The sequence below is a fragment of the Mus caroli genome, chromosome 16 (genome assembly GCF_900094665.2).
Source record: "Mus caroli chromosome 16, CAROLI_EIJ_v1.1, whole genome shotgun sequence".
NCBI lineage: Eukaryota > Metazoa > Chordata > Mammalia > Rodentia > Muridae > Mus > Mus caroli.
This window is the reverse complement of record NC_034585.1, coordinates 17,849,301-17,861,241: the sequence shown is the minus strand read 5'-3', so window position 1 is coordinate 17,861,241 and position 11,941 is coordinate 17,849,301. Positions and strand designations below refer to the sequence as shown.

General features: G+C 49.9%; 2 protein-coding genes across 10 annotated transcripts in view; both read right to left on the bottom strand.

The window, feature by feature from the left end:
* Positions 1-7,225, bottom strand: part of Fam131a (family with sequence similarity 131 member A) — a 9,653-nt gene extending 2,428 nt beyond the window's left edge. Inside the window, exons 1-6 of one of the 3 annotated variants that reach the window (XM_029470462.1) lie at positions 7,040-7,225; positions 5,655-5,716; positions 4,591-4,733; positions 1,663-1,756; positions 1,233-1,415; positions 913-1,029 (exon numbers count right to left, since the gene is read on the bottom strand). In XM_029470462.1, coding sequence (XP_029326322.1) covers positions 913-1,029; positions 1,233-1,415; positions 1,663-1,732 — 370 coding nt within the window. In that variant the 5' untranslated portion in view covers positions 1,733-1,756; positions 4,591-4,733; positions 5,655-5,716; positions 7,040-7,225. Of the gene's footprint in view, positions 1-912; positions 1,030-1,232; positions 1,416-1,662; positions 1,757-4,139; positions 4,256-4,590; positions 4,734-5,306; positions 5,499-5,654; positions 5,717-7,039 lie in introns of those variants that run through there. The other 2 variants (XM_029470461.1, XM_021184373.2) reach the window with 2 other exon arrangements.
* A 396-nt stretch (positions 7,226-7,621) lies between these two features.
* Positions 7,622-11,941, bottom strand: part of Eif4g1 (eukaryotic translation initiation factor 4 gamma 1) — a 20,398-nt gene continuing 16,078 nt past the window's right edge. For all 7 annotated transcript variants that reach the window (XM_029470360.1, XM_029470357.1, XM_029470359.1 and 4 more), the window contains 5 exons: positions 11,457-11,555; positions 11,229-11,363; positions 11,041-11,122; positions 10,769-10,909; positions 7,622-8,256 (listed from right to left, as the gene is read on the bottom strand). In XM_029470360.1, the coding sequence (XP_029326220.1) occupies positions 8,072-8,256; positions 10,769-10,909; positions 11,041-11,122; positions 11,229-11,363; positions 11,457-11,555 (642 nt within the window). In that variant the 3' untranslated portion in view covers positions 7,622-8,071. The remainder of the gene's footprint in view (positions 8,257-10,768; positions 10,910-11,040; positions 11,123-11,228; positions 11,364-11,456; positions 11,556-11,941) is intronic.

Genomic DNA, 11,941 nt, shown 5'->3' with positions numbered 1-11,941 from the left:
CTACAGAGTGAGTTCCAGGACAGCCAGGGCTATACAGAGAAACCCTGTCTGGAAAAAACAAACAAACAAAAAAATTAAGACCCCTCCCCAAAATCATAATATACTTATGATTCCACCTTGGCCTTAAGCATTCAACTCAGTCCCCTCTGGACCACAGCAGCAGCTCTGTGCCTGCTTTCAATGCAGGCTTGGCCTTGAAAACCTTGTTAATTAGCCAGAGGAGTAGGAACTAGTAGGTGATCTTCAAAGGCAAAGAGTCAGGCACTGGGGGCAGGGGTCCTGTGAGGCCAGCCACCAGAAGCTGCGGGGAAAGCTGGCCACACAGTCCGAGGAACGGAAGATGAAAGAGCAGCTGAGCACAGCTGCAAGGCCCCCAGGATCCCTTTCTGCAAGCACTGGCCCAAAGCAAGACCCACAGGCTGGAATACAAAGATGCTGAGCTGGAGCCAGCATCCTGTGGAGTCCAGGCCCAGCAGGCCTTCCTGTTTGCTTGGGATTGCTGCCCTGTGAGGTGCTGGGTACTGTGCTGCCAGATCATCTGTCCAGCCACAGCCAACCGAAGCCCCCTCAAAGAGGTAAGGCAAGGGTACCACAGATTCTCTTGGAAACAAGACTGTAGTAGGGGGTATGCAAGAGGCACCAAGTTCCCTGGGCTTGTTTCCTCTTTATTCTGAGAACTGCAAGGCTCACACAGAGAAGAGAGCAGGCTCAGGACCTATAGAAAAGAGCTGTTCCATTTCAAAGTGCTGTTTTCCCACCTGAGTATAGCTGGTGATCTTTGTCCTCGAGGTGTCAAGGTCAGCCTGGATAGTCTCTTTCCTCCTGTCTGGAAGACTTAAGTTGCTCTGGGAGTCTCAGAATCACACCTACCAGGCAAGTTCACCCCAAGTGGCAAGATCAAACACTCCTCACCTGTGTCAATTCCCCCAGTATAGTCCTCGTCGTAAGAATCGTCGGTGGAGTCATCACCATCCACTGAAGACCATGCCCGGAGCTTGGCTTCTGCAATAGCAAACTGCTCGGCCACTCCTATCAGAGAGACACAGTGTTGACTGACATACACAGGAGCTAAGCTAAGACTAGGACTAGCTTTGCAGACAGGAGATGTCCTTGAGGTCTCTGGGCAGGGAGAGGTGTATGGAAGAACTCCAGCCCCAGTGCCAGATCCAGTGAGATGAGAGGCAGCAGCCCTATGATAAATCTGTAGGGCTGACTCCCTTCCTGCTACCTACCTGCTGCAAAGCGAGCCTCCTGTTCACCCTCACTGAGGTCTGAATAGGAGGAAAAGGCTGACTCCAGAGCAGCCGGTGAGTCACTAGGCTTGCTCCAGCCCTTCCATTCAATAAGGTGAGCCACACGGCCCTGGGCCATGGCTGTGGGCTTGGTCACGTGGTCCTTCACTACCTGGGAAATACCTGGAGGTGGGAGAGAGAAGTTGGGTTGAAGGCAAGGGTTAGGGAATAGCCAGTATGGAAGTAAATGGAGAGGGTTACAAAGCCTCTCATGTTCTTTGGGTAAGAGGAGGAAGGGTTAGGATTTGCAAAAAAGAAATCCCCCAAAATTCCCACAGGAAATATTCCCACAGTAATCAGTCCCACAAGACATGAGGAAAAGAAGGAAGGATGGACAAAGTGGGCAGAGAAAGAGACATGGGGTACATACCATGCAGGGACGATCTGGCCAGTGCAGCGATCTCCTGGATGGTTAGAGCTCTCCGGGACTTGGGCAGCATCGCGACTGTGTCTCCAACATTCACCTTGAGTAACACAGTCAGGTTAGTGGCCCTGACACAAACTCCTTTCCAACATGCTCCTGCCTAAGCCAAGGCCCCACTGGGAGCTGGGAGCTTGGAAGAATGCTAGGATGGCATGTCATGTATGTCCTATATGTGGGAGAGTGGCACAGTGGCATGCAGAAAGGGCTAAGAAGCTGGAGTCCACAAACATCTTCCTAGGGGGCAATGGAGACTCAGGCCCAGGAGAACAAAAGAAGAGCTGAGTCTCCATCTTCCCAGCTCCCAATAGGGAAGGAGACAAATGAAGAAAAGAAGAAATGTGGAGCAGAGAGCCTCTGAGAAAAGGACGGGCCTGGTGGTGCGCACGACTTTAATGCCAGCACTCACTGAGGCAGAGGCAGGCGGGTCTCTGTGAGTTCGAAGCCAGCCTGGTCTACAGAGCAAGTGCCAGGACAGCCAGGGCTGCACAGAGAAACCCTGTCCTTCAAAAAGAAAAACAAAACCAAAAAAAGAGGGGAGGAAGGAAAGGAGAAGGGAGACAGCTAAGGCAGACATGGCCTTAAAGTTTTCCCCGCCCCTCCATGTGACTTTAGATATATGTCCAGCTCTTCCTAGACTGCCTGCCAGAGCCACACACTCAGCATCACCAAAGCCAAGGCATTCTCTTCCTCACATCCAGGTTTGTTTTCTAACTTCAGATTTAGTCAAAACCATTCTCCAGTTCTCAGGATCGCCTTCAACTCTTCCCTAGGCTTTGCCTGCACATATCTGGTCCTAAAATCTAGCAAGGGTGCCAGGGACTGTAGCTCAGTTGGTATAGTGCTTGCCTACCATTCAAGAAAGCACTGTTTGGTCCCTAGCACCACATAAACCAAGCCTTGTGACAACTGACACAGGATGCTAGTACTTGGGAGGTCAGAAGTTTAAGGTCATCTTTGGCTACTAGGAAATAGAGGGCAGCCTGAGCTATGTAAGACCCTATCTCAAAACAAATATATCTCTGTCAACAAAGAATCCCTCCTGTTCATGCATGGAAGCTTGCCTTGACACTAGTCCCACCACTGCTTCCCTTAAGCCTCCCTGAGCCCCTCCCCAGGTCAGCACAGGTCCCTCTAACCTCCTGTACGTTTTCAGCCAGGAAGTCTGTATATAATCTTTTCTGTTCTTTCATGCTCCATCACTTTCCATGGCTGGCCTTCTCATCTTTCCAGTTGTAACTGAAGTATCACCCCCTCAGAGAGGCCTTCTTGGTACTCAAATAGTGGTCTATCTTGTCACTAGAGTCTCCAATGAATCACTATATATTCTACCAATGAACCATTAATGGAGCCTACTTGCCAGGTATAAATATGGTTTTCCTTCATTGGTCTTTGCCTCTGAGGAATTTAGTTTATGATCACTGCTGCATCCCAGTGTTTAAACAATGCCTGCTAATAAGTAAATGCATGGGCCAAGTGAATAGGCAAGCTATAAAGTACACTTTCCCAAGGATAAAGTGCATCAAAATGGCTTCATTTCAAAACTTGCACAATTACTAAATAAATCTAAAATGTTTTTTTGGTTTGTGTGTGTGTGTGTGTGTGTGTGTGTGTGTGTGTGTGTGTGTGTTTTAGGGGAAAAGAAAACTTTTTAGAGAGATGAAAATATCTCTCGGAGATTAAGAGCATTTGCTGCTTTCACAGAGGACCCAATGGTTCCAGTATCCACATCAGGTCACTGTTGTTAATCTCGCTCCAGGAGGTGAAACACCTCAGGCTCAATGGGCATACCCACACATATAATTAATTAAAGATATAGTTTTTTAATTTTTAAAAGAAATAATGTCTCTTTTCAGGCTCTTCCTCTGTTATTCAGGCACTTAAGGACTTTGCCACAAGGAGGCTTCTGCCTTTCCCTGGCCTTTCTTGAAATTCAGCACTCATTTCTGCCAATACCACCAAATTCTTTCACCATCCTGCCTGCCTCAAGGGAAAGGAACCAGCTTTTTAGGCCAACAAGGTCACCAAATGGTTCAAAAAGAACCTTACACAACGCTCCCTGTAACTCAAGGCCACAAGTGTCTCTTAGTGATTGATAATGCTTCAACCCATATGTATTTTTTTCACACCCTCAATTCTCACGCGCGGCCCCTCCCATGTTCTGTACTGCTTTGTACTCCGGAGGAAGCAGGAGATGGCAGGGTCAGCGTTAAATCCATATGGACTCCTAACTCCATCCTGTACCTGACTTAACGGTCCCTTGATAAGCCCCAGCAAATGTTTTCCTATGCTGAATATAACGGAGGCACACACCCCCTTCCCAGCATTACCTAATTCTCCTCCATTATGGTTGGTTCCAATTGGCACAAGCGGCCTCCACCTGCCCCTTGACCTCAGGCCCATCCTCAGTCCCTCTCCTTCAGTACCTGACTGACAGGGCCTCCAGATTGGCGCCGATAGCCTCTGGCCAGGCCTGTGGGAAGGGGAATCTGGCGGGTGTTTCCTGGCCGGCTCTCCCTCCCTCCCCTCTCTTCCCCCAGCCGGGGCCATCCATGCCCAGCGACGCTCCGCGCAGCTGCGGCCCTGGCCCAAAGAAAAAGGTGTATATCTCCCTGGCAACCCATCACCATGCAACAGGGTCTCCCGGGATACGGCCTGGGATGCGCTGACGTCAGCACCGAAGGCGCTAGCAAGCCAGCCCGCTGGCACCACGCCGAGCAGAGCAGACCGGCGCGGGGGCGGCCTGCCGGATAGCGCCTCCGCTAGCAGGAAAAAAGAGCCCGAAGCAGGATGATGAGGCTGGAACGGGGAGGGGTCACACGAACCCTCAATGTGAATGCCACCCCCCGACAAACATGCACAGAAAAGGCGCAGCACCTCTGGCAAGTCCTGGCTGTCCACGGAAGAAGGACGGGGGGACCGACTCCAGCCTCGGAGAGTCCGAGCAGATCCCAGGGAGGACAGAGAGAGACCTCGAGGGAGTTCGATCCACTCCACAGCCCAGGCAGGGTCCGAAGCCACTGAGGAGTCGGGAGGGAAAGGTGTTCATCTGCATTCCCCACTCCTACCAAGACTGCCATTTTCACCGTGCTGCCGTGTCATTTTTTTTTATTATCCCTCCCCCATCTCGCAGACAATCTTGAGTCCACGCACATAACTCTCCTGAAACCCCCTATCCCACAATTGACTGTGGCATCCCTAAGGACACCTTCCTCTACAACTATTTTGCCATCAGAACTTACGGTGAAACCCAAATATGAGTAACCCCTGACCTCTCCTCCCGCATCTCAACCCTTGAAAAGTGCATGAAATTTGCCCACCAGCACTGCCCCCCCTCTCACTCTCCTTCGCCCCAGGATTCTTTCCTCTCTCCAATCTCAACTGGGCTATCACTCTATTCTTTCCCAACAAACCCATGATTTTTCTGAGTTTCACCCTTGTAAGTCATTACCTAATGGCCCCAACCTGAGTCTCCCCCTTTCAGTCTGTTTCCCAATATCTAAACCAGAGAGATTTTCCTCTCCACACCTGGCGTTCCTTTTTGCTCAGTTTCCCATCGCTTCCCAGATCACATCCATGATCTCTGCTCTCACCTCTGCGACTTGTCTGACAAGTCCATCGTCCTCCAGGCCCTTCGCGCTGCCACAGAAACATTTTGCCCAGCACAGAAATCATAGGCATGCTGGCTGTGTTGATGCAGAGAGCCCAAAGCCTGAACTGCTTCAGGCCCAGCTCCCAGTTCTATTCTTGTTTTGGCTCCGGATGCTGAGCCAGTCCCCTCCCCACTTGGAACTTGTGCCTAGTCACATAAGGAGAACACTCCTGTCTCATAGCTTTGAGGAAGTGGGAGTGCCAGGGACCTCGCCAAGTTCTCTGGCTTGTGGAGCTGAGGCTCATCTTAGCTTACACAGTGCCAACTGGCCACGTACATCACAACTAACCTTTTAGCTGGAGCAGACGTCTCTGTCCCTGGGCCTCAGCCAGTTGGTGGTCCCCAGAAATGCTACCAACCAGAAAGAAGATAGGTTACTGGCTATGCCAGACCCCTACCTGGTACTCAAGGCCAGTCCTGAGGTCAGTCACACTCTTCCCTGACTACCGGAGAGGATGACTTCCTGAACTCTGTGCAGACCAGGAGTCAGAGCGCCCCGCCACTTCTTTTTTTTTTTTTTTTTTTTTTTTTTTTTTACAGGGTTTCTCTGTGTAGCCCTGGCTGTCCTGGAACTCACTTTGTAGACCAGGCTGGCCTTAGAAATCCACCTGCCTCTGCCTCCAGAGTGCTGGGATTAAAGGCATGCACCACCATGCCCGGCTGCCCTGCCACTTCTTAAATTCATAACCCACGAGGTTATTTCTGGGACTACAAATCCCAGAATTTAAGGGAAGTACACATTTCTGCCAGAGTTTACTTGTAAAACACCTCAAATATCAACCATACTAATGCTTTGTGTGATTGACCACCTGCTTGGAGATCCCAGGACCCATTCCAAACTAATTCCTTGACACAGGAGGTATAGGCTGGCTGACCTAGAGCTAAAGTGCTCCTCTCCTCACCCCACTGCCCCCAACCACATACGCACACAAACACGTTTTCATGGAAACCAAGGCCTGAGCAGGGCTCAGCAGCTATAGGAAGACCTGGACTTTTTCTGCTCAGAGTAAGTACGATTTGTTTTTTTGTTTGGTTGGTTGGTTTGGTTTTTTTTTTTTGGGGGGGGGTAATAGGAATACAATTATCTGTGAGCGTGAGAGGTTATCAATTTGCTCACAGATGCTCCACCTGGGGCTTCTGACCCTTTAATCAACCAGCTGGGAGATTGGAGCAAGTGTTAGGCAAAAACTAGCGTTCGGTGGGGTACTTGACCAGCATTTGCAGGCTGACTCCTGAGGATGATAGCACCCAGGTAGGAGAAGCAGGTTCACAGCAAAGAGCCACTCCTAAGACACTGAGATCAGAGAGGTAGGTGTAGGCAATGAAGTATGTATATACAAAAGGCTAGTTGCCTGCAGCCCGGGAAGGTGGGGGCCGCAGGTTGGCCTGCGGCTCCCAGGCTGTGCCCCCGCAACCACTCTCAGCAGCAGGAATACAGGCAAAAGGCAGAAGGTGAGTACACCACGGAAAATCCCAGTAGCAGGCAGGCCACAGGAACAAGTCAGAGTCGGCTAGCCCCCTCGCTGTACGCTCATCTGGCCCAACCCGCCTCCCTGACGCAGGCTCCTCCCTCTCCTTATACCAGCCCCCTCCTCACCGCCCCTACCACCCACGGCCCCACCTGGCAGCTATGTAGCCCGACTCCCTATCCATGCTCCGGCCTCCGCCTCTTACCCTGACCGGCTGAGCGCCGAGAGCCAATACAGCCCATGGCAAAGCACCCAGGCACGCTAGCCCGCGCTCGGGACCCGGGCCATCGCCTTGCAGAGGGTCGGGCCGCGGTCACCACCAGGGAGGGGACAGCTTGTGAGAAGGGGAGGGGGTGGGAGCACCGCGCCTGCTGCCGCTCCCGGGAGAGGGGAACAGGGCCGGTGACGTAAGCGCGGGGCCGTGCCCACCCAGAGCAGGCGGGGCAAGCCTACGTCACAGCCACTCAGTGACAGCCTGGGTCTCACAGCATCTCCAGTCCACTGCGGAGCAATACTGACAGAAGCCGGTAGGCCATGCAGTCATAGGACATCTCATTTATGGCTTCTACAAGGGCCTCAAACTCAGAGCTCGGATCAATCTGGTAGGAGCAAAAGTACACTACAGCACTCATCATCGTGTCAAGCTGATCCAAAGATCTCAACCTTCCAGAAAAGCAATTCCCCAGGTCCCCAAAATTTTCTGACAGGTAAAGAAGCAAGTATCAATGATACAGTGGCCAGATCTGGTAAGAAAGATGATCCATAGGTCAGTAAAGAGGCAATAAACTTAATTGAATTCATGTTTAATAATTACAGGCACCGTGCCCCCCCCTTTCCCCTGCCCAGGCAGCAGCAGGGGTGGTGCAGGGGCTGGGGCATATGCCCCCAGCAGCGAGGACGGCAGTCCCAAGAGTGATTTCAGAAAATAAAAAAGGACCCTAGAGGCAGGCGGTAGTGCCCCTCCCCCCGCAAAGACACACCAAATTTCAAGACTTTATATATATCTCTGTGCCCTGGGGGGGAGGAGAGAGACACTTGGCAGCATCCTGGAAGGGGGGGCCCAGGCAGCCCCAAGCCATCCTGCCTCATCAGCCACTTTATTAGCTCAAGACACATCGCACTACAGGCACCCACTGCCACTGCCGCCACTGCTGCCGCCGCCCCCCTGCAGTCCAGGCGGCTGGATGGCTGGGCCATCCACATGTCCATGGCTCCAAGTCCCCTGCCCCACCCGCCATCAGTTGTGATCAGACTCCTCGTCCTCAGCCTCACGAAGCCAATTGAAGAATGCTGTGACAGATTTAAGGGCCACACCCTTGCCCTGCTGTTCAGCAGGGTCCTTGCTGCTCTCCCAGCTGTAGAAGGCGTCTTCCTTCACCACGTCCTCATCATATAGAGCATCAAAGAACATCCGAAGTAGGTCTGCAAGCCACAAGGACATCAATTAGGTGACTAGCCAAAGCTTTAGCAGTCTACACCCAGAGATCCCTCCCAAAGAGACACTGCTAAACACAACTGTGATCTACCATCCTGGTGCTCAGTGACAGAATGCTAATCTCATGACAGACTAGCAACCCTTAGAAATAGGCAAATATTTGGGAGACTGAGGCAGATCAAGATAGTAGCTCAAAGCCAACTCTTAGCAAAACTGAAAAGGGGGAAAACCGAGGCCAGGTGTGGTGGCACAAACCTTTAATCTCAGTGCTCAGGAGGAAGAGTTTGACAGTAGCCTGGTCTGCAATAAAATTTTCTAGGCCAGCTAGTTCTACACAAGTGAGACCATGTCTCAAGAGAACAAAGAGACAGAAGGCTGGGTATAATGGTAAATCCAGCCTGGGTCTACAGATTGAGGCTATACTAAGAAACCTTGTTTCAAAAAGCCAAAATAAAAACAAGAAAGGGAAAAGTGTTAGGCCCAGTACTGGAATCCCATTACTTGGAATATAGAGTGCAAGTGGATCAAAGTTAAGGTAAGCCTAAACTACATAAGTAGTTTGAGGCCAGCCCAGACTACTTAAGATTGCATTACCAAAGACTAAAGAAATAAAATAGTTGGAAGTTAGGTTCAACTCTAGTCCAGCATTGAAGAGTCCATGGCAGACAGATTCGAGACAAACTTTGGCCGCCTCTTTGCCACATACTCTTACCCTCTCTGCCCACTTCTCTTACCATCCCATCTTCCTGGTGAATCCCCCAGGAACCTTTAGCCATCACAGCAGTTTCCTTCAGGTGCTTTTGTCTTACAATGCAATCCCAGAACGCCACCCACCCCATTCCTCACAAACTCCATTAAGTGAAGCACAGGACCTCAAGCCCAGCTCTAAGGTGATAAGCTAGCTTACTAAGTACGGGAAGTTCAAGCCAACATCCCTCTGGGTTTTCCACATCTCTGGGTATAGCTGATCCTTCACTTATCCCACATCTGTGCTCCAAAACCCATTTGCTTTGTCAGAGAGCCCTGTACAACTGCTTATCTACTTTGCCCCACACATTTACCACATTTCTGTTAAGTCCAATCTTACCACCTTTTTACTACCCCACAGCTAAACAAGATTTTTATACTTGTTTTTCTGTCTCAGCCAACTATCTCAGTCCTCTCCAATTCAGAACTTTGGACCCCTACTTATTCTATCAAATTCTGTAACTCGATAGTAAGACGTCGGTTGATGTTTTAAATACTCAACGTTTTTAATGTTTAGATAGGCTCCTGCCACACTATAGCATCTAGCATTTTCAACCATTTTCCTATACCAAACTTTTTTTGCTCACAGGCCCCTGCCCTATCTGTGTTCTCCATTTTACCAGGGTTTTTATCTCGAGGCAATCCCATTCCAAGCAAGCCTGTCTCCGCTGTAAAATAGAAGTAAACAGCTAATTGACAGCATTTTAAAGGTACTTATGTTTTAGGTACTGTTTTTTGTTTTGTTTTTTATTAATGTATGTAGCCTTGGTTGTCTTGATCAGAGACCCACCATGACCAGCTGGGGTAGGGATCATTCTCTAAAACAGGGTCTAATTAATCATCCTAGGCTGGCTTTGCACTTAGATCTTCTTCCCTGCCTCTGGAGATCACAGGGTACAGCACTACCATTCTTTTCTTTGCTTACATCCTTACTCCATTCCATGAAAGACCCCCATCAGTACTCACCTGGCCTTTAGTATCTGCCCCCTCACCCCTACTTCTTCAGTCCCTCTTGTTCATGACTGCAGTACTTCCTTCAGTAGCTTTCCATGTCTCTATGCACAGGTAACCAACCCGCACACACCATCTCTTGGAGCTATCTACCAACACTCATGCTCTCACTGACCCCAGGCCAGCACAGAACCATGCTCTATTTGCTCACTATAGTTTTTTAAGCATGCCCTAAGCATGCCCATGTCCTGAATTTGTAAACCTCATACATAGTCATAAGCCCCCATCTTCCAATGTGGGAAAGGGAGATAAATCCATCCCTAATAGCTATTAAAAAGGCAGGCAAGCACCGGGCGATGGTGACACATGCCTTTAATTCCAGCACTTGGGAGGCAGAAGCAGGCAGATATCTGAGGCCAGCCTGGTTTACAGAGTGAGTTCCAGGACAGCCAGAGCTACACAGAGAAACCCTGTCTTGGAAAAAACCAAAAAGGTAGGCAAGCACTTCAGCCTTGTATCAGACAGATGGGCACATGGTATCTGAAAGATGCTACTGTTTATCACCTCTGCATTGCTGTCATCTACTGGTCAAGCACAAAGCGGGCAGGCAATCAACCCTCCAGGCTTAGATTAACTCACTCCATTTGTAGGCAAGGAAACAAGCAGAGGGTAGGATAAGTAACAATCAAATCACTAGGGCATTTTGCTCTTTCCCCACCTCTCTTGGCTTGAGTGCCTTCCATGACCAGCTTCTATCTGGCAGCCCCTCTGTCCCACCCTCACCCCTGCAGCCTGGCTTACTGGCAGGCTGTTCTAAAGTCACTACAAGGGCCTGGAGAGCATAGAGTGCTTGTAGCTCCTTCTGCTCGTCACACAGGTATTTCTGCAGCAGTCTTGCTCGCACTTTCAACACTTGAACATCCACTCGGAGAGGAGTCTCAACTACAGGGGGAAAAAAAAAACAGAGTAGAGTAATGAAGACTTCACCTGGCTTGGTTGGCCCTAAGACCAAAACTCCTTTCCCCCCATTAGATTGCCTGGCCCACCCTTGTCCCACCACTTCCCTGGCTTACAGATAATTGCAGAATAACAGACAGTTGTCATGAGGGCTCGGACTAATGTATTGGATGCTATCTGCTGCTCATTCAGGTTGGCCTGTACAGAAAAACAAATTGACTCTAAGTATTCACTCTTGTTACTCCCAAACCATCCACCTCAAAAACTACCTCTATCCTTTCTCCAGTATCCATGAGAAACATACATCTATCCAGTCGAACACACGCTGATTACTGCCGCCGTCCTTCAGCAGCTTCTCTAGCTGCCTACGAAGCTCCTCAAAGGCAAGTGCCCTCTGGCCAGGAGCTTCAGATTCTTCTCCCAAGGTATATTCCACCTTCTATAAACAAATGACCAAAACTAGTGTAAAAGATGAGGGAAAGATGAGACTAGCTAGCCCCAAATGCAGAATAACTGAACTCCAGTGTCAAACCTTTTCAGTCACAAATGAGCCAACATCTTGGCCCTCTGCTAGAAATTCCCTCCAGGTCAGCCCAGCCTCTCGCCACAGCATCCCCACCTTTTTGGGACCCTGAAAAACAAAAGACCAATTCAGCATCTCAATAGCTACCTCTACACATGGCCCTTGACTCTTAGGACTCAATAGTTCAATAATCATACTACATAGGCACCACCCTTCTATGCCTAAATAAACATCACAAGGAATAGGAACTCATCTACCACCTCAGTGGTATGACATTAGGATGGGGGAAAGCATCTAGGAAAAGTATCACTTAGAGTTTGTAGAACTCTTAAGAAATCACTGGGGCTGGTGAGATGGCTCAGTGGGTAAGAGCACCCCGACTGCTCTTCTGAAGGTCAGGAGTTCAAATCCCAGCAACCACATGGTGGCTCACAACCATCTGTAATGAGATCTGGCGCCCTCTTCTGGAGTGTCTGAAGACAGCTACAGTGTAC